Consider the following 27,767-nt stretch of genomic DNA (forward strand, 5'->3'; position numbering starts at 1 on the left):
CATCTTGGATGACGTCACTTAAAGGTACATTCATTCCGAAGAAGCTGTCGATTGAAGAGGATGCTCCGCGCCGGATGTCTTGAAGATGAAGCCGCTCCGCATCGGAAGGATGAAGATAGAAGATGCCATCTGGATGAAGACTTCTGCCCGTCTGTAGGACCACTTCTGCCAGCTTCGTTGAGAACATCTTGCCGCTTGGATGAACTTGGACTTCTCCTGGTAAGTGAATCTTCGGGGGTTAGTGTTAGGATTTTTGAAGCGTGTATTAGGTGGGTTTTTTTTAGGTTAGGGCTTTGGGCAGCAATAGAGCTAAATGCTCTTTTAAGGGCAATGCCCATCCAAATGCCCTTTTCAAGGCAATGGGGAGCTTCGTTTTTTTTAGTTAGGGTTTTATTTCGGGGGTTGGTTGTGTGGGTGGTGGGTTTTACTGTTGGGGGGGTTGTTTGTATTTTTTTTACAGGGAAAAGAGCTGATTTATTTGGGGCAATGCCCTGCAAAAGGCCCTTTTAAGGGCTATTGATAGTTTAGTTTAGGCTATGTTTTTCTTTATTTTGGGGGGGCTTTTTTTATTTTGATAGGGCTATTAGATTAGGTGTAATTAGTTTAAATATCTGGTAATTTGTTTTTTAGTTTCTGTAATTTAGTGGGGTTTTTTTGTAATTTAGGTAATTGTATTTAATTGTATTTAATTTAGGTAAGTTATTTTTATTGTAGTGTAGTGTTAGTGTAACTTAGATTAGGTTTTATTTTACAGGTAAATTTGTATGTATTATAGCTAGGTAGTTATTAAATAGTTAATAACTATTTAGTAACTATTCTACCTAGTTAAAATAAATACAAACTTGCCTGTAAAATAAAAATATACCCTAAGCTAGATACAATGTAACTATTAGTTATATAGTAGCTAGCTTAGGGTTTATTTTATAGGTATTTAGTTTTAAATAGGAAAAATGTTGTTAATGATAATAATTTTATTTAGATTTATTTAAATTATATTTGTTAGGGGGTGTTAGTGTTAGACTTAGGTTTAAAGGGTTAATAAATTTAGAATAGTGTCGGCGACATTGGGGAAGGCAGATTAGGGGTTAATAAGTATAATGTAGGTGGTGGTGATGTTAGGGGCGGCAGATTAGGGGTTAATAATATTTAAGTATTTAGTTTTAAATAGGAATAATTTAGTTAATGATATTAATTTTATTTAGATTTATTTAAATTATATTTAAGTTAGGGGGCATTAGGGTTAGATTTAGGCTTAGGGGTTAATAAATTTAGAATAGTGGCGGTAATGTTGGGGCAGCAGATTAGGGGTTAATAAATGTAGGTAGGTTGCGGCGATGTTAGGGGAAGCAGATTAGGGGTTAATAAATATAATGTAGGTGTCGGCGGTCTTGGGGGTAGCAGATTAGGGGTTCATAAGTATAATGTAGGTGGCGGCGATGTCCGGAGCGGCAGATTAGGGGTTAATAAGTATAATGTAGGTGTCGCGATGTCGGGGGCGGCAGATTAGGGGTTAATAAGTGTAAGATTAGGGGTGTTTAGACTTGGGGTTCATGTTAGGGTGTTAGGTGTAAACATAACTTTTGTTTTCCCATAGGAATCAATGGGGCTGCATTACTGAGTTTTACGCTGCTTTTTTGCAGGTGTTAGACTTTTTCTCAGCCGGCTCTCCCCATTGATGTCTATGGGAAAATCGTGCATGAGCACGTATAACCAGCTCACCGCTCACTTAAGCAGCACTGGTATTGAAGTGCGGTATGGAGCACAATTTTGCTCTACGCTCACTTCTTGCCTTTTAACGCCGGGTTTAGAAAAACCTGTAATACCAGCGCTGTAGGAAAGTGAGCGGTGATAATAACGTGCAAGTTAAAACCGCACCCCTCATAACGCAAAACTCGTAATCTAGCCGAATCATTTTTTAAGATGCTGCAGTGTTTTGCCCCTTTAGGTTTCATGTAAGTAGAGAGTAACAGAAAAAGGTGCTGGGCTCTGACAGACGATAGATCCAGGTTTTGGAGCTGAGAGTTCCTAGAGGGTCCTGAAGACAGGGGAATGTATTTGGCCCAGCGCCCTAAGAGAGGGCAACAAACTCAATAAGACAATCACTTGGAGGATCATATCTTGTAGCTGAGAGCGCAGACACCCGGAGACAAACAGCCGCACACAGATAACTGTAACAGCGCGCAGCCCAGCAGCCGGAGGTAGCTGCAAGCTCCTTTCTGGGACACGTCAGGGACCTGGGATCTGGTGAGAGTAAGAGGTTGCGAGCAGTAAATAGAGGAGTGCAGCCCAGCAGCTATCCTAGACTCCAGCAGCACTTGCTAGAGCTCCGGGACTCTAGCACTTATCCAGTCAGATGAGTACAGCACCTCTCCGCGCTGGAATCAAACAAAACAGACTTCTCCAACTCCAGTTCCAACAGCAGCCTGTGCGACCTGTCATAGCACTCACAGCCCAGCACCTGTCACTGTCTTCAGGAACCTCTAGGAACTCTCAGCTCCAGAACCTGGAACTATCGTCTATCAGAGCCCAGCACCTTTTTCTATTACTCTCTACTTACATGGATCCTGAAGGGGTAAAACACTGCAGCAACTTAACAAATTTAAGTTTGTTTTAGGGAGGCTCATACACAGACTTGGCTTCTTTGCAGGTTTTTCTTTTTAACTATCCTCCTCGTAACCGGCTTCAGTACAGCAGGCGCATTGCGCATGCACAAAAGCCGGTTACAAGGAGGATAAATGATGATTGATGGAAAGTTTATATGTATAATTTACAACGGTTTTTGGGTTGACTGTCCCTTTAAAGTCTATGGAATGCAATTTTGTGTTTGCAACTTCTAATAAAGTTTATTTGTTACCACTACTTTGCTGAATGTTAGAGCACAAACTTTTTACTTTCAACTTGCAATATGAGCGGAAATCGCAGAGTGCAAAAAAATTTTTTTAGTGGTTTTAACGCTTAAATGTGAGTGAAAACTACCCCTCCTCTCGTAATCTAGCCCTCAGCCTTTAGTTATTCTCACCTAGATTATGAGTTTTGCGTTGCAGCTTTTAACGCTGAAAAAATGGCAATTTCAGCGTAAAAGCAGTTACGCACTATCGGGAGTCGTGTTGATATAGCTATACAGCAAGCATTTTAGCCTGTAACGCAACGTCAATCCCGCACTCAAAAAAATGAGGTTTTTGCATAGGATTTCCATAGCGTCGGTATTACAGGTTGTGAGGTGAGGCTAAAATGCTTGTGTTACAGCCTATACCGACATGATCCATACCGCCATCTGAGAGCAGTAGTTATGGATTTTGTGTAACAATAATGCTTCACAAAACTCAGAAACTGTTACAAAGTACACTGTACATAAACTACCTATTAACCCCTAAACCGCCGCTCTCCCGCATAGCAAACACTATATTAAACCTATTAACCCCTAATCTGCCGCCCACCCACATTGCGACTATTCAATAAAATATTAACCCCTAATCTGCCACCCACCCACATCGCCAACACTATTAAAATATGCGAACCCCTATTCCCCCACCCCTGACATCGCCGCCACTATAATAAAGCTATTAACCCCTATTCCGCCGCTCCCCGACATCACCGCGACTAAATAAAGTTATTAACCCCTAAACCTCCAGCCTCCCACATCTCGGCCACTAAATAAACCTATTAACCCCTAAACTGCTGCCTCCCACATTGCAAAACACTAAATTAAACTATTAACCCCTAAACCTAACACCCCCCTAACTTTAAATTAAAATTACAATATAACTCTATTAAAAGAAATAAAAACTTACCTGTAAAATAAAATTAAACCTAACATTAAACTATAAACTAACCTTACCTTACTATTCTAATAAAATAAAAAATACTACCAATTAAAATATCTAAATTACAAATTTAAAAAACCCTTAAATCCCAAAAAATAAAAAATCACTAAGATTAGAAAAAATAAACTAAATTATCAAAAATAAAAACAATTACACCTAATCTAATAGCCCTACAAAAAATAGAAAAGCCCCCCTCAAAATAAAAACACCCCCTAGCCTACAATAAATTACCAATAGCCCTTAAAAGGCCTTTTGTAGGGCATAGCCCTAAAGAAATCAGCTCTTTTACCTGTAAAAAAATACAAAAAAAACTAACTCTAAAAAAACCTAAGCTACCAATTGCCCCTAAAGGGGCACTTGTATGGGCATTGAACTTAAAAGGGCATTTAGCTCTTTTGCATTGACCTTAAAAGGGCACTCAGCTCTTTTCCAAGTGTCCATCCCTAATCTAAAAAAAAACACCCTGACACAGTGTAAGACCTACATAGCTACACCTGAAGGCAGTTATGAATATTTTACATTCCAATGTTCTTCAAATAGAAGAAAATGTTCTTTTTATTTTTAAATATTTATTTTTATATACTGTATATATATATTATATATATGTACAGTGTATATATATATATATATATATATATATATATATATATATATATATATATATATATAAAAAGCACAAAACAGAACTGTACTCACTGGATTTATAAAAAACAACAGGGGTCCACAAACCCCTGGTCTGAGGAAGGGGTTTGTGGACCCCGAAACTTTACATACGATACGGTAAAGTTTCGGGGTCCACAAACCCCTTCCTCAGACCAAACACAACCAGTGAAAATGGTGAAGCTTAAATAGCCAGTAGTCCCACCCACTTGATTTTCAAAAAAGGCGCAAAAATTGGTTGCTATGGTGACACCCACAACAAAGAAAATACTAAACATTGTGTGCATTCAATTAATGTGTTATGCTATATTGTGTTATATTGAATATAAGAGTTCAGAGAGAAGAGTGTTCTCCACTTTTTTTTGTTCCATTGACTTCTATGGGTGAATATGTTATTGCGTACGCTGTATTGTAAGTTCATCTTTTTATGCTCTTCGGGTTAGCATGCAAGAGAAAACAGTTTCATTTCAAATAGTAATATGAGCGCAACCTGACGCATGCAAATAGCTTACTTCTGGCACAGTTAACGGTCAAGCGGGAGCATTAATATAACATATCAAAATAGATAAAAATAATTTTTCAAGTTCTTAAGTATTTAACTGGAAAGGGCTCCAAAGTGTATATATATATATATATATATATATATATATATATATATATATATATGTGTGTGTGTGTGTGAAACCCTAATTTTGAAAAAGCTGGGACAGTATTGAAAATGCAAAAAAACTAACAAAAAGAGTCATTTGAAAATTCATTTCACCCTGTACTATATTGAGAACACATTATTAACATATCATTTAATGTATTTTTATAAATATGCACTCATTTCAAATCTGATGACTGCAAAACGTTTCAAAAATGTTGATGCAAAACAGGTTAGGCAATTGTGTAATCATTGTATGTAAGGAGCCTCCAAAAAAGGCCTAGTCCATCAAGAACAAGGATGGGTCGAGGCTCGCCAATCTGCCAACAGATGCATCAGGAAATAATCCAACACCTTGGGATCAACATTCCTCAAAGACAAATCGGTAGGATTTTGGGCATTTCACCTTCTACGGTGCACAATATAATTAAAAGATTCAGGCAATCCTGTCAAATCTCAATGCGTAAATGACAAGGCCGAAAACCACTTCTGAATGTGCGTGATCTCCGATCCCTCAGACGTGACTGTTTTAAAAAACCATGAGTCTGTAATGGATATCCTGACATGGGCTCGGGAATACTTTGGTAAACCTTTGTCAGTCAACAAATGCAAGTTAAGGCTTTACTATGTAAAGCAGAAGCCATACATCTACACTATCTAGAAGCACTGTCGACTTCTCTGGGCTCGGTCTCATCTGAGATGGACAGTAGAACAGTGGAATCGTGTTTTGTGGTCCGACAAGTCAACATTTCAAATAGTGTTTGGACAAAACAGCAATTTTGTTCTCCGAGCCAAAGAGGAAAGGACCATCTAAGCTGTTATCAGCGTCAAGTCCAAAAGCCTGCATCTGTCATGATATTCGGGTGTGTCAGTGCCCATGGCATTGGTAACTTGCACATCTGTGAGGGCACTATTAATGCAGAAAGGTATATATACATTTCAGAGCAAGATATGCTGCCATTCAGATGTCTTCTTTTCTGCATTTTCCAGCAGGACAAGGCTAAACCACATTCTGCCTGGATAACAAGCTCATAGTTGCATAAGCAGAGAGTTCGGGTGCTAGCATGGCCTGCCTGCAGCCCTGACCTGTCTCTGATTGAGAATGTGTGGCGCATTATGAAGCACAATATAAGACAACGAAGGCCCCGTACAGTTGCGCAGCTGAAGACATGCATAATGGATGAATGGGGGATATTCCACTTGATAAAATTAACCAACTGGTGTCTTCAATGATCAAGTGCTTAATATGTTTTATTAAAAGAAAAGGTGATGTTACACAGTGGTAAACAGTCGACTGTCCCAACATTTTTGGAGTGTGTTGCAATCATCAGATTTGAAATGAGTTGATATTTTCAAACATACATTAAATTCACAAAGTAAAACATCAAATAATGTGCTAATGTACGGCTAGATTACGAGTCTTGCGTTAGGCTTAAAAAGCAGCGTTGGCCGGTCCCAACGCTGCTTTTTAACGCCCGCTGGTATTACGAGTCTTGAAGGTACATATGTACTGCTCACTTTTTTTGTCCAGACTTGGAAATACCGCAAATCCACTTACGTAAATTGCGTATCCTTTTTTTTTAATGGGACTTGCATAGCGCCGGTATTACGAGTCTGCCAAAAAGTGAGCGGTAGACCCTCTCCTGTCAAGCCTGGTACCGCATTTTAAAGTCAGTAGTTAAGAATTTTACACTACAACACCGTAGCCTAAAACTCTTAACTAAAGTCTTAAAATGTACACTAACACCCATAAACTACTTATAAACCCCTAAACCGAGGCCCCCCCACATCGCAAACACTAAAATTAAATTGTTAACCCCTAATCTGCCCAAACCGGACATCCCCGCCATTATCATAAATATATCAACCCCTAAACCGCCGCACTCCCGCCTCACAAACATTATTTAAATATTATTATCCCCTAATCTGCCATCCCTAACATCACCACAACCTACCTACATTTATTAACCCCTAATCTGCCGCCCCCAACATCGCCGCCACTATACTAAAGTTATTAACCCCTAAATCTAAGTCTAACTCTAACCCTAACACCCCCTAACTTAAATATAATTTAAATAAATCTAAATAAAATTACTATAATTAACTAAATGATTCCTATTTAAAACTAAATACCTGTAAAATAAACATTAAGCTAGCTGCAATATAACTAATAGTTACATTGTATCTAGCGTAGGGTTTATTTTTATTTTACAGGCAAGTTTGTATTTATTTTAACTAGGTAGAATAGTTACTAAATAGTTATTAACTATTTAATAACTACCTAGCTAAAATAAATACAAAGCTACCTGTAAAATAAAACCTAACCTAAGGTACAATGAAACCGAACACTACACTATAATTAAATTAATTCCCTAAATTAAATACAATTAAATACAATTAAATAAAATTATTTAAAGTACAAAAAAACAAACACTAAATTACAGAAAATAATAAACAAATTACAAGATTTTTAAACTAATTACAGTTAATCGAATCCACCTAACAAAATAAAAAAGCCCCCCCAAAATAAAAAGCCCTACCCTACAGTAAATTACAAATAGCCCTTAAAAGGGCCTTTTGTGGGGCATTGCCCCAAAGTAATCAGCTCTCTTACCTGTAAAAAAAATTAAAAATCCCCCCAACATTAAAACCCACCACCCACTGTTATGTTATGTTAGGTGCAAGTATTTGATATCCTTAACTGCAGGACCACTCAGTCTCACACCAAACCTTTAGGTTCATTAGATGTAATCAAGAACCTAGTTTTTGCTCATAGATCTGAGGGTCACTGCTGCATGGATGCAGAGTGAAAGAAATGAGATTTAAAGATATATTATCCCGATTGCAATAGCAGTTTGCAATATGCAGATAATTATACAGAGAGGAGGAAATGAGATTTAAAGGTATATTATCCCGATTGCAATAGCAGTTTGCAATATGCAGATAATTATAGAGATAGTAGATAAAAGAAAGGTAAATATAGATTAGTGTTAGTATGTGAATGTCAGCCTCAAATAACACAGGTTGCAACCAGGAGGTGTTTCTATATAAATTAAGCAGGAGAGCTCTATAACGGTTATATTGTTTTTAGTTAACAGGCAATCCTTAGTTAGTCTATAACGTTGTTAGTATTCATGTAAACAGCAGGCAGTCCTTCACAATCAACAGTATGATATTTGATAATGCACATAGAATATTAAAGCACAGTTCGTCAAGCTGAAGCGATAGATATTACAAGCAATCAGATTGTTAAAGGTAGCTGAATTTGCATAAGCGTCACACTGTATAACATGCAGGAAAGTCCTTTAAAGTAGTAAGTGAATTAAGGTATATACGTTACCACCTTCAGAGAGTAAGAAATAGTAACGGTTACCGCAGCTTCAAGGTGAGTTACTATTAAGCACAGGAGTTGGTTGTTTGCAGCCAGAGTGAGAGAGAGCTCCTGAGACTTACGGTGACGTCAGACGCCGATACACGGCTTCAATGTATAAGCCGGGAGAAACAGATTTAACAAGTGTAAGATACTTTGAGGATTCCGGTCAAAATAAGGAAACCTGAAATATGACGATCCAAAGTTGAAAAGCACACAGCAATTGAAGTTACTAATAGTAAATTCCTTGGTTAGGAATATCAGCAAGGTGTCTTCGTTGTTGCTCAGCTTATAGCTAAGTGAATACAAATTACCAAGCATAGGTAGACTGGAGGAGGGGCCTTATATAGGAATGTGAATACCTGAACATCCTGACTTAAAGGGACAGGAACATAACAGGACGCCCCCCTAAAAAGAGCCGCTCCGCGGATCAAGGCTTGGGTCGGTCGGGATGTCTTCGATGGAAAATTGAAAGAAGACGGGGTGCCGACAAATTAGAGTATGGTTCCCAGGAGTCCTCATCAGCCCCAAAACCTTTCCATCGTACCAGGTACTGGAGTTGATTGCGGTATAAACGAGAGTCCAAAATAGAATCCACTTCATACTCAACATCATCCACAACTGGAGGGTTAGTCAATGACGGATGAGGGGGATCCCTTGTCAGAGAGAAAGGTTTCAGGAGGGACACATGGAATGTAGGATGTATCCTGAGAGAGGGAGGTAGCTGAAGAGTCACAGCATTTGGATTAACAACCTTAACTATGTCATAGGGACCTATAAAGAGACTTCCAAGCTTTTTACTTGGAATACAGAGTTTCAAGTGTTTGGTACTTAACCAAACCTTATCCCCAGGTTTATAAGGAGGGGGTTTCGAGCGTCTCAAATCATAATGATGTTTCTGTGAAGCTTGAGCTTCTTGTAAGGTTGTTTTGAGAACAGAAAAACCCTCAGCAATAGTATTAACTGTCTGATTAACCGTAGGTAGCAAGGAATCGGTTCTGTGGAAAAGATGGTATGAAGGGTGAAAACCATAATTAATATAGAATGGCGAAGTTTTTGTGGATGCGTTGGTCATGTTATTATGTGCAAATTCTGCAGTAGGTAGCAGAGCGAACCAGTTATCCTGTTGGTTGGTACAATAGCATCTCAGATACTGTTCAAGAGACTGGTTAGTCCTTTCGCACTGACCATTAGTCTGGGGATGATAAGCAGTACTTAATCTCCTAGTAATCTTGAGTATAGAACATAACTGAGTCCAGAACTTAGAGGTGAATTGAGATCCTCTATCAGACGTGATGGAGTCAGGTAGTCCATGTAACTTTACAACATGATTCAAGAACAGTATGGCTGTTTCGGATGCGGTTGGTAAACCCATATGTGGGATAAAGTGTGCCATTTTAGAAAACAAATCAACAATGACTAGAATTGTGTTATGGTTAGAGGATGGAGGTAACTCCACTATATAGTCCATTGCTATGTCCTTCCAGGGTCTTTCAGGAACTGGTAATGAAAGTAGAAGTCCATAAGGACGAGTTCTAGTATGTTTGCAAGTAGCGCAGACAGAACAGGATCGAATGTAGGAAGAGACAGAACTTTTCATATTGGGCCACCAATAGTCTCTTTGTAGTATGCGTAGTGTTTTATGAAGTCCAGGATGTCCTGAAAGGAGAGAATCATGTGCAGAATGCATCAATTCATTTCGTAGAGGTTCTGGAATGTATATCTGGTTTCCATGGTAATACAGATTACTACTGTGTTTTTGTAGATCTGCTAATGGGAGTTTTGGATCTGCTCTCTGATACTCTTTTATAGAGGTTTCAGTGATTGAAGTCAATCCAATGAACTTATTTTGTGGAATGATAGAATCTGGAGGTATATAATGTTGAGGTTTTGGATCCTTCCTTGAAAGCGCATCTGCTTTTGTATTTTTAGAACCTGGGCGGTAAGTGATGGTGAAATCAAATCTTGAAAAGAAGAGGCTCCATCTAACTTGTCTAGATGTTAATGTTTTGCTGGTTTTTAAATATTCAAGGTTTCTATGATCCGTAAATATAAGAATAGTATGTTTAGTACCCTCAAGGAGGTGTCTCCAAAACTCTAGTGCTGATTTTATAGCGAGAAGCTCTTTTTCACCAATAGCATAATTTAACTCGGCTGAGCTCATTACCCTAGAGTAATATGATATTGGATGTAGTGCTTCCTTGGGTGAAACTCTTTGTGAGAGTACAGCTCCAAGAGCGTACTCAGAAGCATCAACCTCAAGCGTGTACTGTAAACTGGGATCTGGGAATTTGAGTATCGGTGCTGTTACAAACCTCTCCTTTAATACTTTAAATGCGTTCTCAGCATGTATATTCCAAGAGAAACCAGGTTTTTTCTGAGTTAATTTAGTCAAGGGTCTAGCAATCTCAGAAAAGCCCTTGATAAACTTCCTATAGAAGTTTGCAAACCCAAGAAATCTCTGAACATCTTTTTTTGTACGGGGGGTGCTCCAGTTAGTAATAGCTTCCACTTTGTTTGCTTTCATAGCGATACCAGAAGGGGAAACCTGGTATCCTAAGAAGGAGATAGTAGTGGTATTAAAAATGCATTTCTCTAGCTTGGCATAGAGATGGTGTGTACGAAGTCTGGACAAAACAAGCTTGACATGGGTGTGATGGTTTGTTATATTGTCAGAATAGATTAAAATGTCATCTAAATAAATGACCATACAGACATCAAGTAAGTCATGGAATACGTCATTTATAAAACACTGGAACGTTGCAGGAGCGTTGCACAGCCCAAAAGGCATTACTGTATATTCATACAGTCCATAACGTGTGCGGAAAGCTGTTAGCCACTCATCGCCTTTCCTCATTCTTATCAAGTTATAAGCTCCTCTAAGATCTAATTTTGTGTAAATTTTAGCTCCTTGCAACCGTTCTATAAGTTCAGGGATAAGTGGGAGTGGGTACCTGTTTTTCTTGGTACATTTATTAAGTTGTCTGTAGTCAATAATAGGACGAAGTGATCCGTCCTTATTCTTAACAAAAAACATTGCAGCACCTGCTGGAGAGGTGGAAGGTCTTATAAAACCTTTCTTAAGGTTATCCTCTAAGTACTGTTTCAAATGAACCAATTCAGGTTCTGACATAGGGTATATATGACCAAAGGGAATGGAACTGCCCGGTAGTAAGTCTATAGGACAGTCATATGACCTGTGGGGGGGTAAGTTCTGAGCTTCTACTTTGTCAAACACATCAGAATATTCTTTATAACATTCAGGTAAAACATGATCAGTCATACAACACACAGAAGCTTTGGGAAAACAGACTTCCTTACAGTAAGTGGAATTGAAATTCACAACACCTTGCTTCCAAGAAATATCAGGATCATGTTTTATCAACCAATTGATACCAAAAATTAATGGGTATAAACTAGAGGGCAAAATGTCAAATGTACATGTCTCAGTATGGCCCTTCTGTGTGATAACTTGTAAGGGTGTGGTATGATGGGTAATAGGCCCTGTATTCATAAGAAAACCATCAACCAATCTTATGGCTTGTGCACTATCTTTTTTTATTGTGGGTATTTTATGTTTTGTTACAAATGCTTGGTCAATGAAATTCCCAGATGCACCAGAGTCAATAACGGCCTGGGTTTTTGTCTTCTGTAGACGCCACTGCAAAAGAACAGAAATTGGTAAATGAGTGGTAAGCGCAGACAATTTATTAAGACAATTTTGGTGTTGAAGATTCTTACCCCTCTTCTGTCTGATAAGCACAGGACAGTCTCTAACAGCATGGTCCTTTGCTGCGCAATATAAACACAAGTTATGTAGCTTCCTTCTGGCTTTTTCCTCTGGTTTTAGAGGACCCCTCATGACAGCAACTTCCATAGGTTCATCGTTTGATTTAGATGGTGCAGTGACCACAACAGGATCAGATAGTGCCCTTTCAGATCTACGTTCTCTTATCCTTCTATCAACAGTGATACATAAAGTCATAAGATTCTCTAAATCCACAGGAACTGCACCACGGGCTAATTCATCTTTTAATGTTTCAGAAAGACCTGTTCTGAACTGATTTCTCAGAGCAGGTTCATTCCATTGGGTGTCTGGTGCCCATCTTTTAAAGTCCGTGATATATTCTTCTACTGCTCTTTTACCTTGTCGTAGGTTCCTAAGAGCTGTCTCAGCAGTATTCTGCTTATGATGGTCTTCATATAATAGGGACATGGCAGAGAAAAAGGCATCTAAGGAGTCCAATATGGGGTCATTGTTCTCATAGAAGGCGTTAGCCCATGATTTAGCCTCTCCTCTGAGATATGAGATGACCGTTAGAACTTTGACTCGATCAGATGCATAGGTTCGGGGTTTTAAAGAGAAATACAAAGTACAGGAGTTTTTAAATTCTCTAAACTGAGTCCTATCACCAAAGAATTTTTCAGGTGGAGATACAATTGGTTCAGGTGTTAAATCAATAGGAGCAGGTTTATCAGATAAATGCACATTAATAAACTTCCTAATGTGATCATTTTCAATTTTAATTTCTCTGAGGCCTTGTAGCATATGGTCCATGCTTTGTGCAAGGGAACCAACACGGTTTGTAAGTTCACTGATATCCATGCTGTAGGATATATGTTAGGCTTGGTAATATGTTATGTTATGTTAGGTGCAAGTATTTGATATCCTTAACTGCAGGACCACTCAGTCTCACACCAAACCTTTAGGTTCATTAGATGTAATCAAGAACCTAGTTTTTGCTCATAGATCTGAGGGTCACTGCTGCATGGATGCAGAGTGAAAGAAATGAGATTTAAAGATATATTATCCCGATTGCAATAGCAGTTTGCAATATGCAGATAATTATACAGAGAGGAGGAAATGAGATTTAAAGGTATATTATCCCGATTGCAATAGCAGTTTGCAATATGCAGATAATTATAGAGATAGTAGATAAAAGAAAGGTAAATATAGATTAGTGTTAGTATGTGAATGTCAGCCTCAAATAACACAGGTTGCAACCAGGAGGTGTTTCTATATAAATTAAGCAGGAGAGCTCTATAACGGTTATATTGTTTTTAGTTAACAGGCAATCCTTAGTTAGTCTATAACGTTGTTAGTATTCATGTAAACAGCAGGCAGTCCTTCACAATCAACAGTATGATATTTGATAATGCACATAGAATATTAAAGCACAGTTCGTCAAGCTGAAGCGATAGATATTACAAGCAATCAGATTGTTAAAGGTAGCTGAATTTGCATAAGCGTCACACTGTATAACATGCAGGAAAGTCCTTTAAAGTAGTAAGTGAATTAAGGTATATACGTTACCACCTTCAGAGAGTAAGAAATAGTAACGGTTACCGCAGCTTCAAGGTGAGTTACTATTAAGCACAGGAGTTGGTTGTTTGCAGCCAGAGTGAGAGAGAGCTCCTGAGACTTACGGTGACGTCAGACGCCGATACACGGCTTCAATGTATAAGCCGGGAGAAACAGATTTAACAAGTGTAAGATACTTTGAGGATTCCGGTCAAAATAAGGAAACCTGAAATATGACGATCCAAAGTTGAAAAGCACACAGCAATTGAAGTTACTAATAGTAAATTCCTTGGTTAGGAATATCAGCAAGGTGTCTTCGTTGTTGCTCAGCTTATAGCTAAGTGAATACAAATTACCAAGCATAGGTAGACTGGAGGAGGGGCCTTATATAGGAATGTGAATACCTGAACATCCTGACTTAAAGGGACAGGAACATAACACCCACACAACCAACCCTACTCTAAAACCCACCCAATACCCCCTTAAAAAAACCTAACACTAACCCCTTGAAGATCACCTTACCGGGAGAAGTCTTCACCCAACCGGGCTGAAGTCCTCAACAAAGCCGGGAGAAGTCTTCATCCAAGCCGGGCGAAGTGGTCCTCCAGACAGGCAGAAGTCTTCATCCAGACGGCATCTTCTATCTTCATCCATCCAGCGCGGAGCAGGTCCATCTTCAAGACATCCGACGCGGAGCATCCTCTTCAATCGACAGCTAACACAGAATGAAGGTACCTTTAAGTGACGTCATCCAAGATGGCGTCCCTTCAATTCCGATTGGCTGATAGAATTCTATCAGCCAATCTGAATTAAGGTAGAAAAAATCCTATTGGCTGATGCAATCAGCCAATAGGATTGAAGTTCAATCCTATTGGCTGATCCAATCAGCCAATAGAATGCAAGCACAATCCTATTGGCTGATTGAATCATCCATTAGGATTTTTTCTTCCTTAATTCAGATTGGCTGATAGAATTCTATCAGCCAATCGGAATTGAAGGGACGCCATCTTGGATTACGTCACTTAAAGGTACATTCATTCTGTGTTAGCCATTGATTGAAGAGGATGCTGCGCGTCGGATGTCTTGAAGATGGACCCGGTCTGCGCCGGATGGATGAAGATAGAAGATGCCATCTGGATGAAGACTTCTGCCCATCTGGAGGACCACTTCGCCCGGCTTGGATGAAGACTTCTCCCGGCTTCATTGAAGACTTCGGCCCGGTTGGGTGAAGACTTCTCCCGGTAAGGTGATCTTCAAGGAGTTAGTGTTAGGTTTTTTTAACGGGGTATTGGGTGGGTTTTAAAGTAGGGTTGGTTGTGTGGGTGGTGGCTTTTAATGTTGGGGGGATTTGTAGAATTTTTTACAGGTAAAAGAGCTGATTACTTTGGGGCAATGCCCCACAAAAGGCCCTTTTAAGGGCTATTTGTAATTTACTGTAGGGTAGGGCTTTTTTATTTTGGGGGGCTTTTTTATTTTGTTAGGGGGATTAGATTAGGTGTAATTAGTTTGAAAATCTTGTAATTTGTTTATTATTTTCTGTAATTTAGTGGGGGGGTTTTGTACTTTAGATAATTTTATTTAATTGTATTTAATTGTATTTAATTTAGTTAATTTATTTAATTATAGTGTAGTTTTAACTGTAATTGTAACTTAGGTTAGGTTTTATTTTACAGGTCAATTTGTATTTATATTAGCTAGGTAGTTATTAAATAGTTAATAAGTTAAAATAACTTTTTAAAATAAAAACAAACTTGCCTGTAAAATAAAAATAAATCCTAAGCTAGATACAATGTAACTATTAGTTATATTGTAGCTAGCTTAGGGTTTATTTTACATGTAAGTATTTAGTTTTAAATAGGAATAATTTAGTTAATTATAGTAATTTTATTTAGATTTCTTTTAATTATATTTAAGTTAGGGGTTGATAGGTTTAGGGTTAGACTTAGGTATACGGGTTAATAACTTTAATATAGTGGCGGCAACGTTGGGGGCGGCAGATTAGGGGTTAATAAATGTATGTAGGTGGCGTCGATGTTAGGGCCGGCAGATAAGGTGTTAATAATATTTAACTAATGTTTGCGAGGCAGTAGTGCGGCGGTTTAGGGGTTAATATGTTTATTATAGTGGCGGCGATGTTGGGGCCAGCAGATAAGGGGTTAATAAGTGTAGGATTGTGGCGACGACATAGGGGGCAGCAGATTATGGGGTTCATAAATATAATGTAGGTGGCGGCGGTGTCCAGAGTGGCATATTAGGGGTTAATAATATAATGTAATAAGTGTACGATTAGGGGTGTTTAGACTCGGGGTTCATGTTAGGGTGTTAGATGTAGACATAAAATGTATTTCCCCATAGGAATCAATGGGTCTGCGTTAAGGAGTTTTACGCTGCTTTTTTGCAGGTGTTAGACTTTTTTTCAGCCGGCTCTCCCCGTTGATTCCTATGGGGAAAACGTGCACAAGCACGTTACACCAGCTCACCGCTAACGTAAGCAACGCTGGTATTGGAGTGCGGTAAGGAGCAAAATTTTGCTCAACGCTCACTTCTTGTCTGGGTTGTAAAAACCCGTAATACCAGCGCTGTCTGTAAGTGAGTGGTGAGCATAAACTGCTCTTTAGCACCGCACAGCCTCTAACGCCAAACTCATAATCTAGCCAAAAGTGTTTTCACTATAGTACAGGATGAATTATGTTTTCAAATCACTCTTTTTGTATGGTTTTTTTTGCATTTTCCATACTATCCCAATTTTTTCGTAAATTGGGGTTGTGTACATATACTGTATATAAAACACATGTATATAAATGATTGGGGCCTGCACACATTTGTCTCTTGTGATTGGCTAACTAGATGTGTTCAGCTAGCTGCTAGTAGTACAATGCTGTTCCTTCAGCAAAGAATAACAAGAGAATGAAGCAAATCTGATAATAGAAGTACATTGGAAAGTTTTTTAAATTGTATGTTCTATAAAAATCATTAAAGAAAATGTGTGGGTTTCCTGTCCCTTTAAGCCAATCAGCAGCACTAGTCACATGACCCTGCTACATATATGTCCCTGATTGACTTTATCATTTAACAACTATAAAACAATACACTTTATACTTACAGTGACAAGCCTTGCTGTTTGCAGGCTCAAGCCCCGATTGGCTCCTCCTTTGGCTATTGAAAAACAGATGCATAAGTTTGTTTTTATGATTAGGCTTGGCTCATATATTAATCTATAGCAAGAAATCAGTAATGTGTTGTAATTGCAAAGGTCTGTGCACTGGGGTTTCCTTACTGTAAGAAGTCCTAGTTCCCTACACATAGGGGCCTATCTATCAAGATCCGTATGGAGCTTGAGGGCCCGTGTTTCTGGCAAGCCTGCAGACTCGCCAGAAACACCAGTTATGAAGCAGCGGTCTAAAGACCGCTGCTCCATAACCTGTCCGCCTGCTCTGAGGAGGCGGACAGAGATTGGCGCAATTCAACCCAATCGAATACGATCGGGTTGATTGACACCCCCTGCTAGCGGTCGATTGGTCGCAAATCTGCAGGGTGCGGCTTTGCACCACCAGTTCACAAGAGCTGCTGGTGCAATGCTGAATACAGAGAGCGTATTCCTCTCCGCATTTAGCGAGGTCTGTCGAACCTGATCCGCAATGTCAGATCATGTCCGACAGGCCTTTTATAAATAGGGGCCAAATTCTAAACCATGAATTATATTGTTTTATAAATTAAAAACTGTCAAATAAGTCCTGGTACATTTGATGTTGCTGCAGTTTATTCTTCTAATTATTCTAAGGATCTCCCAAGTTACTTATTAGGAGGTGAACAATATCTTGTTTATAAACTGTAATACTCAGAGGCCAAGGGTGATTATTTTATGTTATTCACGCAGGCTGAATTACAAGCTGTAACTGCAACACACACGAGGAGGCACTTTATATATTGAGTAGGAGTTTAAATGGCAGAGGTAGATTATAGGGGTCTATTCATTTAAAAGGTGAATGGCAGGTGAAGTGAAACATTGTAATTCCTGCCATTAACTAGGCATGATGAAGGGCCAAAACAAATGAGTATCTCCTGCAAGAAGAGTTGAGTTTGTCCTGCACAATGCATAGTTAATGCTGTGTAAAATTCACCTAAAGTAGGAGAATTGCAGGTAAATTGTAGTGCAGTTTGACAGTTTTCTACAGCTAGACAGCGCTAGTTCATGTGTGTCATATAGATAGCATTATGCTCACTCCCGTGGAGTAATATATGTCAGCACTGATTTGCTAAAATGCAAGTCTGTCAATATAACTGAAATAAGGGAAAATGTATTATGAGTAAACGTGTTCGCTTGAGCGCAATCAAATTTAATGTGCATGGGATTAGCACAACTTCAGAGCTTTGGTTAAAGGTACGATATACTGTAAAATTGTTTTTCCCTTAATGTGTTTCCAATTACTTTTTTTTTACAAACTGCAGTGGTGATGGTGTAGCTAGGGTTAGTACAGTGATTCAGAGACAGCTGTTTCCTGGTTTTTGCCACTCATCAGCTGGGAGTAGGTGGAATCACTGCTGGGTGAAGTTTATATCCTGGCAAAATACAACAACTTTTAAAATTATGGGGAGGCAAAAAGTGAGTTTAAAATCCTCTACTAAGCACAAAATGTATACATATATAATAATATATAATGTGTATATATATATATAAATTAAAAGAATGGGATTGCAAAAAAAAAAAAAATGCACAAGCACAGTACATAAGAATCCCTCTCTCAAAAGTCCCTTGATGTTCGTATCGGACAATAATAATCATCAACAGTCTATAATGACAAATAATACAAAAAGCAGAAAGTACAAACACAGTTCAACGTGAGTGTGAGTTAAAGAAACCCAGAGCGAACCGGCTTTTTCAGCTATGTATATATATCACGCCGACACCAGCGGGAATGGAACCCCAAAAGCAGCCTGTGCTAAACAGCTTGTAGCTGTGCCCACTCACCGCTCCTTGGTGTACATGCTCGGTTGCTGCTGTGTTGTGATCTCCACTTCCGAACCCGAAAAGCTACCGCTAGTAGCGGCATCCAAAGCTCCAATGGATGTGTGTCTGATCACATGATCGATCTGAGTCAATCAATTATATATAATATATATACACAGATACATATACATTACTTGACATGTTTATTTATGTATCTCAATGATACAGATTTTTGCCTGCCTTTTCTTTTTCACGAACACCTGAGAACCCTTTTAACTTTTTTGTGCAATATTTAAAAAAAATATTATTATTAGATAGTGTTATTATGAGTGTAGCTGTACCTTCTAATGTATTTTTCAGCTGTTTTGTACAACTTTTAAGTTTCCCGAAACGGTTAACCAGAGCTCTGAAGTTGTTGTAATCATTCTAGGATAAATCGTGATTGCGCTCAAGCAATTGCATTTACTTTTAACTTGCAATATTGTAGTGGATTGATTCGGGTGAAAACAATGATATTGGGTAATAGTTAGTAACCATGGTTAACTCACCACTTGTATGGATAGGCACTACTCTTGCAGTCTTCCAAAGTTTGGGCATGTATCCAGAATCCAAGGATTCATTAATCAGGGTTGTGACAGGTTTAGCAATTGCTGGGGCACTGAGCTTCAATGACATTGCTGGGATTTGATCAGGTCCACACTGTTTTTTTCATTTTTAGATTATTAAGGTTTCTTAACGACATTGATGGGTACAGGTCTAAAATTGAACTTTTCTATATTGGGTCTTTGTAGATTTAGTGGGGCCTGATTCACATTTGTAGTTTCACGATGCGTGTCATTTATTAGTTTGTCAATCAGGGTGGTGGAGCATCTGACAAAATAATTGTTAAAGGCATTTGCTACTTCTAAGGGAAGTTGCAGGGCTTGGTTGTCCACTTTGACAGTGGAGGGTTGGGAGTGGATTGGGGGAGTGTGTAAGTTATTTATGACTTTCCAAAACTTTCTAGGGTTTTGATGTTATTTTTCAGATTTTCACAGAAATATTGGGCCTTGGCCAATTTTGTTTGTGTGGTGCATATATTTCACCATTTTCTATATACACAGTGATCGTTCATAGAGCCAGTATGCTTGAACTTTGACCACAATGAATCCTGAAACAGGATGGTCAGGACAGTAGCCGGGCAGTTCAGAAATGGTGTTGGCGATTGTTAAGTGGAGTTTAAGAGTTTGCCATGCTTCACCTTGTGAAACCTGAACATAAATGTGCTATATGGGAAAATAGCAGTAGGAACACTCATACATCCATACATCAAAATGTGACCAACGAACTCCAAAAGTTGGAAACTCTTTTTGTTTCAGTGTGGTCATAAATAGATCACACTAATGCTCTTCACAAACAAGTAGACCCCAGTTCACTTAGGTACTTAATGGGATACTAAATACACATTTTTTTCTTTAATGATTCAGATAGAGCAGCAATTGTAAGCAATTTTTGAATTTACTCCTATGATCAATTTTTCTTTGTTCACTTGGTATCTTTATTTAAAAAGCAGGAATGTAAAGCTTAGGAGCCAGCCCATTTTTGGTTCAGAACTTGTGTTACGCTTGCTTATTGGTGGCTAAATGTTGCCAACAATAAGCAAGCACTATTAAGGGTGCTGAACCTAAAATGGGCTGGTTCCTAAGCTTTACATTCCTGCTTTTTAAATAAAGATACAAAGTGAACAAAGAAAAATTGATAATAGGAGTAAATTAGAAAGTTACTTAAAATGCCATGCTCTATCTGAATCATAAAATAAAAAATTGGGTTTAGTATCCCTTTAAGTAAAAGAATCCTTGCAGCACATATTGCGGTGTCCCTGCCACTTCTGCTATATGAAAGAATATACGTTTAGTTAATTACAGGCAACTAATGCATTTGGACTTTTCAACCACTGATCGTTCATATTTTTTTTTATTAGATTACTCGAGTTTTCATTGTAACTATAAAGCCTTCAGTTCTGATCTACATGCATGCAGCCATGGTGTTTGTAACTTACAGAATTCACAGGGTTGGAGGGTGGATTCAATTCTTCTAATTGGCTTGTGTTTTTGGGTGGGTGTGTGGGTGGGATGGAAACTTTTAAATAAAAGCAAACACATAATTTTTTATTATGTGTTATTTACACTTACGTTTTAGCATTTTGCAAAATTTATTTAATGCTACTTTACATTTTATGACTGGTGACCAAAATAATGTTTTCTTTTCTAGCTTTATGTATGGAGAACTAACTGACAAAAAGACCATCGAAAAGGTCAGGCAAACGTTTGATAACTACGAGTCAAATTGCTTTGAAGTCCTTCTTTACAAGAAAAACAGTATGTATTTGATCCTGTTAGTTTAAGGCACTTCATTTGATACCTTTGCAGAAATTGTATAAAACGATATCATATTTACATTATGTCTAAGGTTAAACAGTAACTGTAATATGTCCCTACGCTACAGACGTACAGACAAAGGTACCACTGTCTCATACATTCTCACTACCCTCAAAAAGAGCATTTATATGCAATACATACCCAATACTCATTTATACTTATGTTGTGGTGCAAACCAATTCAACTTATACTTTATAGGAAATCTGTGCAGATTTATTGGGCCTATGGTTCATATCTCCCATCAAAATATATGTTTCTATGTTCTAACAGTGCAGGAGCTTTTACTAAGATTAGAATGTTATTTCATTTAAAGACCCACCTACTTTTAGAAGTTGCCCTTTATTGGAGGGGCTTTTATGTCCCTTTAATATACTAAAGAAAAACACAAACTTACATTACATGAGACATTTTTTACCGCTTCCTAACTTTTCTTATGCTCTGTTCCATGTAACTGTCAAGTGGCTAAAGAAAAATACAAAAAAGAAGGAACTCCCTTAAATGTGATAGACAGCCTACCGTACCCCTGAAAACACATAGGGGGGTACCAATCCTGGGGATACACAAAACTACTGGGGCGGGTTTCGCAAGTGTGCTCAGAAAACACTGTACAAAACTGACCGGCTTAGTAGAAAATTACGCTGATGGTGCAGCCAAAGTGAAACTGGTCAGGTATAGTGAAAATCATTATAGCATAAGTGACCAGGGTAGATATAGCACACTGAGCAAGACAAGAAACATAGCACTTGGGTAAATGTGTATCAATATAAGTATCAAAATATTTGGTCTCTTTCTCCTATGACAAGCCTAAATTGTGCGCTTGAAATTTCACATTTGCATTGCATTGGTAAGCCTTCTCTAGGGTTTTTTACATAAGAAAAGTATGAGTATTAAAGTATAAAAATATTTCATTGCTCTAACGATAAGCTTCAACTATGTGCTTAATTACATTTTTGTATTTATTTAGGAAGCCCTTCTTAGGTGTCATGCTTACATTTACAATACCTGTATAGGATTAGGCAAATAGGCACAACAGTCCTCTAATTTGTCTGTGCAATATATAAGTCACATTTGGATAATTTAACATACTACATGCACTATAGGTTGCATCCTGTACAACAACTTTAATATGTTGCCGTTAAGATTTTTAGTCATTCATATGTTCTGGGACAGTACTCCATTATATAAGGTGGTCTTGTGGTTTAGATAGACTGAGTTAGATTACATGCCAAAGTAGCTAGTATGACTCAATTTGTTCATTTATTTGTGTTTTTTGCATTAAATACACAGAGTTCTACCCCCCTTTGATTTTAACCAATCAAAACTCACCTGTTTTTTGCTATAAGCCCAGCTGTGTGAATAGTTTGAATTAGGCTAAGAGTAAGGCTACGGCCGAAACGCGTAAGCCAGTACAGCAAGGACTCAGTGTCCTCAGTTCTATCTTCTTAACATGTTTTTTGAGCAAATCATTTGATGGCGTTTTGACATTTTAAAGATTTTGGAAAATAAAGTAATTTGAACTTTTAATTTGGCACTTGGAATCCTGTTTTTTTTCACTCAATACTGTCAAGTGGCTGCCAAACAGTGCAAGATCTTAGCCAAAGTACCTGATCAGTTGAATGGAGCAGACTTGTAAATTGAGAAAATTCACTGATTAGATTAGAGGTTCAGCAGAGGTTAAATTGCCAAATGTTATTAAAATGTCCTCAAAATATCATTACAATGTTTTATTTCTGTTAGAACATCATTTTCACTTTATATTATTGTTCATGTCCGTCCGTGTTGGTACAAATGTTGAGCAGTGATTACTTGAGAATCATTAGCACGGTTTTGCATGTATAATGCTATCCACAAAGTTACTTCATGGCAGAAGAACATCTGAAAACCCCCAAATAACTTAAAAAATAGATACTGGATATAAAACTAGCACTAAATGTGACCAGTAATTCTGTAGACAACATCAAGGTTGTTTGTTGTAATATATGTGAGAGAGTTGTGGACTGTATGAGAGAAATGACACGATCTATTGATGACATACATAAATGCAATCGAACACTAATGCCTGAGTGGTGATGCTTATTCTGAGGCAGTGTGCCAAACTCTCTAGTATAATGCCACTTCTTGTGCTGGTGTAGAGCTTATAAGGCCGACTCACTAAGTAAAATACGACTGTGATAATTGTATGATAGTTTAAGACATGGTTGAGCTGAGAGAGAGAGAGAGAGAGAGATAGAGAAACAGAAATGAGGTGGAAAAGTAAAGTTTCACTTTGGTTTATTAATTTATGTAAAGAAGTTACTAGTCCAGAAAGAAAAAGTTACTAGTCCACTCACACTTTTACCTTACACAAGTTAATATCACCTGCAAAGGTAGATATGTTCTTATTCATTCTTTCCTCTAGATCATTTATCTATGGAGCCATTACTTTAGTTGTTACTTGATTTGAATCTGGCAATATATTGGTGCCTTTTATTGTCACATGATTTAATTTTGTTTAGCGCTATAGACAAATTAATTCTACTGAAGATTTGTTTGTGTTTACTTATCTTTCATTGTGTTTATTTCAATAAAATATGTTATAATATTGTTAAATAGAGTGTTTGTACCAATTATACTGTTCATCTCTGAAGACTAGGGGCGTAGGTGGTTTATTTGAGTGAATATATTCGTGTGACTATAGGTTTAATTCTCATTATCAATAACGTTTAGTTGCTTTTGTATAGAGGTCTCACCTGGTCCAGTAGAGGATAACTAGACAAGACAAGACTAGATTTAATCTTTAGATCACTCAACTACCCCAGTAGACACAAATTATGACCCTCCACAGTAATAAACCATATCAATAACTCTAACAAATAATATACTGAACTCTACCCATAAATCCTTCACTACAATTAATCCTAAACTACATTGGGCCGGATTATGAGTGGGGTGCTAATATTTGCGCACGGGCAATGAGGGGTTTATCATGGGTGTTTGCGCTCGCCAGGTTTGCCGCTGGTATTACGTGTTGAAAGTAGACGTGATCTCTTGAGACCAATCGCCATTTACGGTAGAAAGATTACCGCAACCTTAGAGCTCTGCTTAAGTGTTTCGCAAAAAAAAAAAAAGTTGCACAAAACACATCAAAATACATTAAAACTACAGTTACACTCATAATAGCTCCATCTAATAAAAATGATTAAAAAAATATTGCACACAAAGTTATAAGGGCTCAAAGATATGAGATCTCAGGTGTTAAAAAGGACAGACAAAGGGCTTTCACATAGAGATACATATATACACATGTCTAAAGATGTATATGTATGAATATATATATGTGTGTGTACAGATGTATTTATGTATTTATATATGTATCTACAGACATATATACACATAGACAAATATAGAAGTGCATCAGAGACCTTTGCAGTTAAGTAGAGGAAAACATGCAAACACATATTTATGCAATATTCATATTTAATAAAGTGTTATACTGTGTATTTACTGTAAATATTTTACATTCCAATGTTCATAACATAGCAGAATATATTCTATGTATTTATCTATAGCTTTATATGTAATCATGTACATATATATATAGGTATAAATAATGATTTATTTAAGAATTAACTTATTTGTATATATGAAGAATATTGGAATGTGAAATATTTATTTTTTCATGTCGGGTTAACGCATGAGAATTTGCAATCTTTTCCACTTTTTTTGCTCTATTGAATTCTATGGGGGAATACGTAAACGAGCACGCGATATTCTAAATGCAGCTTTTTACGCTAGTCGGGATAGAGCATGAGAGAAAACAGTTTACCTTCAACTCATAATACTAGCACAACCGGACGAGCGCAAAAAGCTAAACTTTTAGTGCAGTTAATGCTCAATGGGACCTTGAATTAGCACTCCACTTGTAATCTGGTCCATTGACCACTAACCCCTGGACTCACCACTTCAATGAAAATAACTACTACACCACAAAAAACACTAACCACACATGTGTTTTAGGACTGTAGTGGAAGCCACTTTATACTTTGTCTGTGATATAAGGCTGCAGACGCAGGAATTTATTCATCGTTTACTCGTTGGCACAGTAGTATACATAAGCCATGGGTTAGTGGGTGCCACTTTATACTTTGTCTGTGATATAAGGCTGCAGGCGCAGGAATTTATTCATCGTTTACTCATTGGCACAGTAGTATACATAAGCCATGGGGTAGTGGGTTCCACTTTATACTTTGTCTGTGATATAAGGCTGCAGGCGCAGGAATTTATTCATCGTTTACTCATTGGCACAGTAGTATACATAAGCCATGGGTTAGTGGGTGCCACTTGATTGTCTGTGATATAAGGCTGCAGGCACAGGAATTTATTCATCTATTACTCATTGGCACAGTAGTATACATAAGCGATGGGGTAGTGGGTGCCACTTTATACTTTGGGGCATATTTATCAAAGTCTGGTGGACCTGATCCGACAGTGTGGATCAGGTCCACCAGACTTCGCTGAATACTGCAAGCAATACGCTCGCCGTATTAAGCATTGAACCAGCAGCTCACAGGAGGTGCTGGTGCAACGCCGCCCCCTGCAGACTCGCGGCCAATAGGCCGCCAGCAGGGGGGTGTCAATCAACCCGATCATACTCGATCGGGTTGATTTCCGGCGATGTCTGTCCGCCCGCTAAGAGCAGGCGGACAAGTTATGGAGCAGCGGTCTTTGTGACCGCTGCTTCATAACTGATGTTTCTGGCGAGCCTGCAGGTTGCCAGAAACACGGGGCATCAAGCTCCATTTGGAGCTTGATACATATGCCCCTTTGTCTGTGATATAAGGCTGCAGATGCAGGAATTTATTAATCATTTACTCATTGGCACAGTAGTATACATAAGCCATGGGTTAGTGGGTACCACTTTATACTTTGTCTGTGATATAAGGCTGCAGGCGCAGGAATTTATTCATCGTTTACTCATTGGCACAGTAGTATACATAAGCCATGGGTTAGTGGGTGCCACTTTATACTTTGTCTGTGATATAAAGCTGCAGGCGCAGGAATTTATTAATCGTTTACTCATTGGCACAGTAGTGTACATAAGCCATGGGTTATTGGGTGCCACTTTATACTTTGTCTGTGATATAAGGCTGCAGGCGCAGGATTTTTTTCATCGTTTACTCATTGGCACAGTAGTATACATAAGCCATGGGTTAGTGGGAGCCATTTATACTTTGTCTGTGATATAAGGCTGCAGGTGCAGGAATTTATTCATCGTTTACTCATTGGCACAGTAGTATACATAAGCCATGGGTTAGTGGGTGCCACTTTATACTTTGTCTGGGATATAAGGCTGCAGGCGCAGGAATTTATTAATCGTTTACTCATTGGCACAGTAGTGTACATAAGCCATGGGTTAGTGGGAGCCACTTTATACTTTGTCTGTGATATAAGGCTGCAGGCGCAGGATTTTTTTCATTGTTTACTCATTGGCACAGTAGTATACATAAGCCATGGGTTAGTGGGTGCCACTTTATACTTTGGGGCATATTTATCAAAGTCTGGCGGACCTGATTCAGCATTGCACCAGCAGCTCCCAAGAGGTGCTGGTGCAACGCCGCCCCCTGCAGACTCACGGCCAATAGGCTGCCAGCAGGGGGTTGTCAATCAACCCAATCGTACTCGATCGGGTTGATTTCCGGCGATGTCTGTCCGCCTGCTCAGAGCATTTGGACAGGTTATGGAGCAGTGGTCTTTGTGACCGCTGCTTCATAACTGCTGTTTCTGGCGAGCCTACAGGCTCGCCAGAAACACGGAGCATCAAGCTCCATTTGAAGCTTGATACATATGCCCCTTTGTTTGTGATATAAGGCTGCAGGCGCAGGAATTTATTAATCGTTTACTCATTGGCACAGTAGTATACATAAGCCATGGGTTAGTGGGAGCCACTTTATACTTTGTCTGTGATATAAGGCTGCAGGTGCAGGAATTTATTCATCGTTTACTCATTGGCACAGTAGTATACATAAGCCATGGGTTAGTGGGTGCCACTTTATACTTTGTCTGTGATATAAGGCTGCAGGTGCAGGAATTTATTCATCGTTTACTCATTGGCACAGTAGTGTACATAAGCCATGGGTTAGTGGGTGCCACTTTATACTTTGTCTGTGATATAAGGCTGTAGGTGCAGGAATTTATTCATCGTTTACTCATTGGCACAGTAGTATACATAAGCCATGGGTTAGTGGGTGCCACTTTATACTTTGTCTGTGATATAAGGCTGCAGGCGCAGGAATTTATTCATCGTTTACTCATTGGCACAGTAGTATACATAAGCCATGGGTTAGTGGGTGCCACTTTATACTTTGTCTGTGATATAAGGCTGCAGGCGCAGGAATTTATTCATCTATTATTCATTGGCACAGTAGTATACATAAGCCATGGGGTAGTGGGTGGCACTTTATACTTTGTCTGTGATATAAGGATGCAGGCGCAGGAATTTATTAATCGTTTACTCATTGGCACAGTAGTATACATAAGCCATGGGTTAGTGGGAGCCACTTTATACTTTGTCTGTGATATAAGGCTGCAGGCACAGGAATTTATTCATCGATTACTCATTGG

The 27,767-nt window shown here is 38.5% G+C and overlaps 1 protein-coding gene across 1 annotated transcript in view; it reads left to right on the forward strand.

The window, feature by feature from the left end:
• Nucleotides 1-27,767, forward strand: part of KCNH5 (potassium voltage-gated channel subfamily H member 5) — a 1,175,650-nt gene that overhangs the window by 187,725 nt on the left and 960,158 nt on the right. The window contains exon 3 of the mRNA XM_053697286.1: nucleotides 21,001-21,107. Coding sequence (XP_053553261.1) covers nucleotides 21,001-21,107 — 107 coding nt within the window. The remainder of the gene's footprint in view (nucleotides 1-21,000; nucleotides 21,108-27,767) is intronic.

The sequence above is a fragment of the Bombina bombina genome, chromosome 1, assembly GCF_027579735.1.
Source record: "Bombina bombina isolate aBomBom1 chromosome 1, aBomBom1.pri, whole genome shotgun sequence".
NCBI classification, from domain to species: Eukaryota; Metazoa; Chordata; class Amphibia; order Anura; family Bombinatoridae; genus Bombina; species Bombina bombina.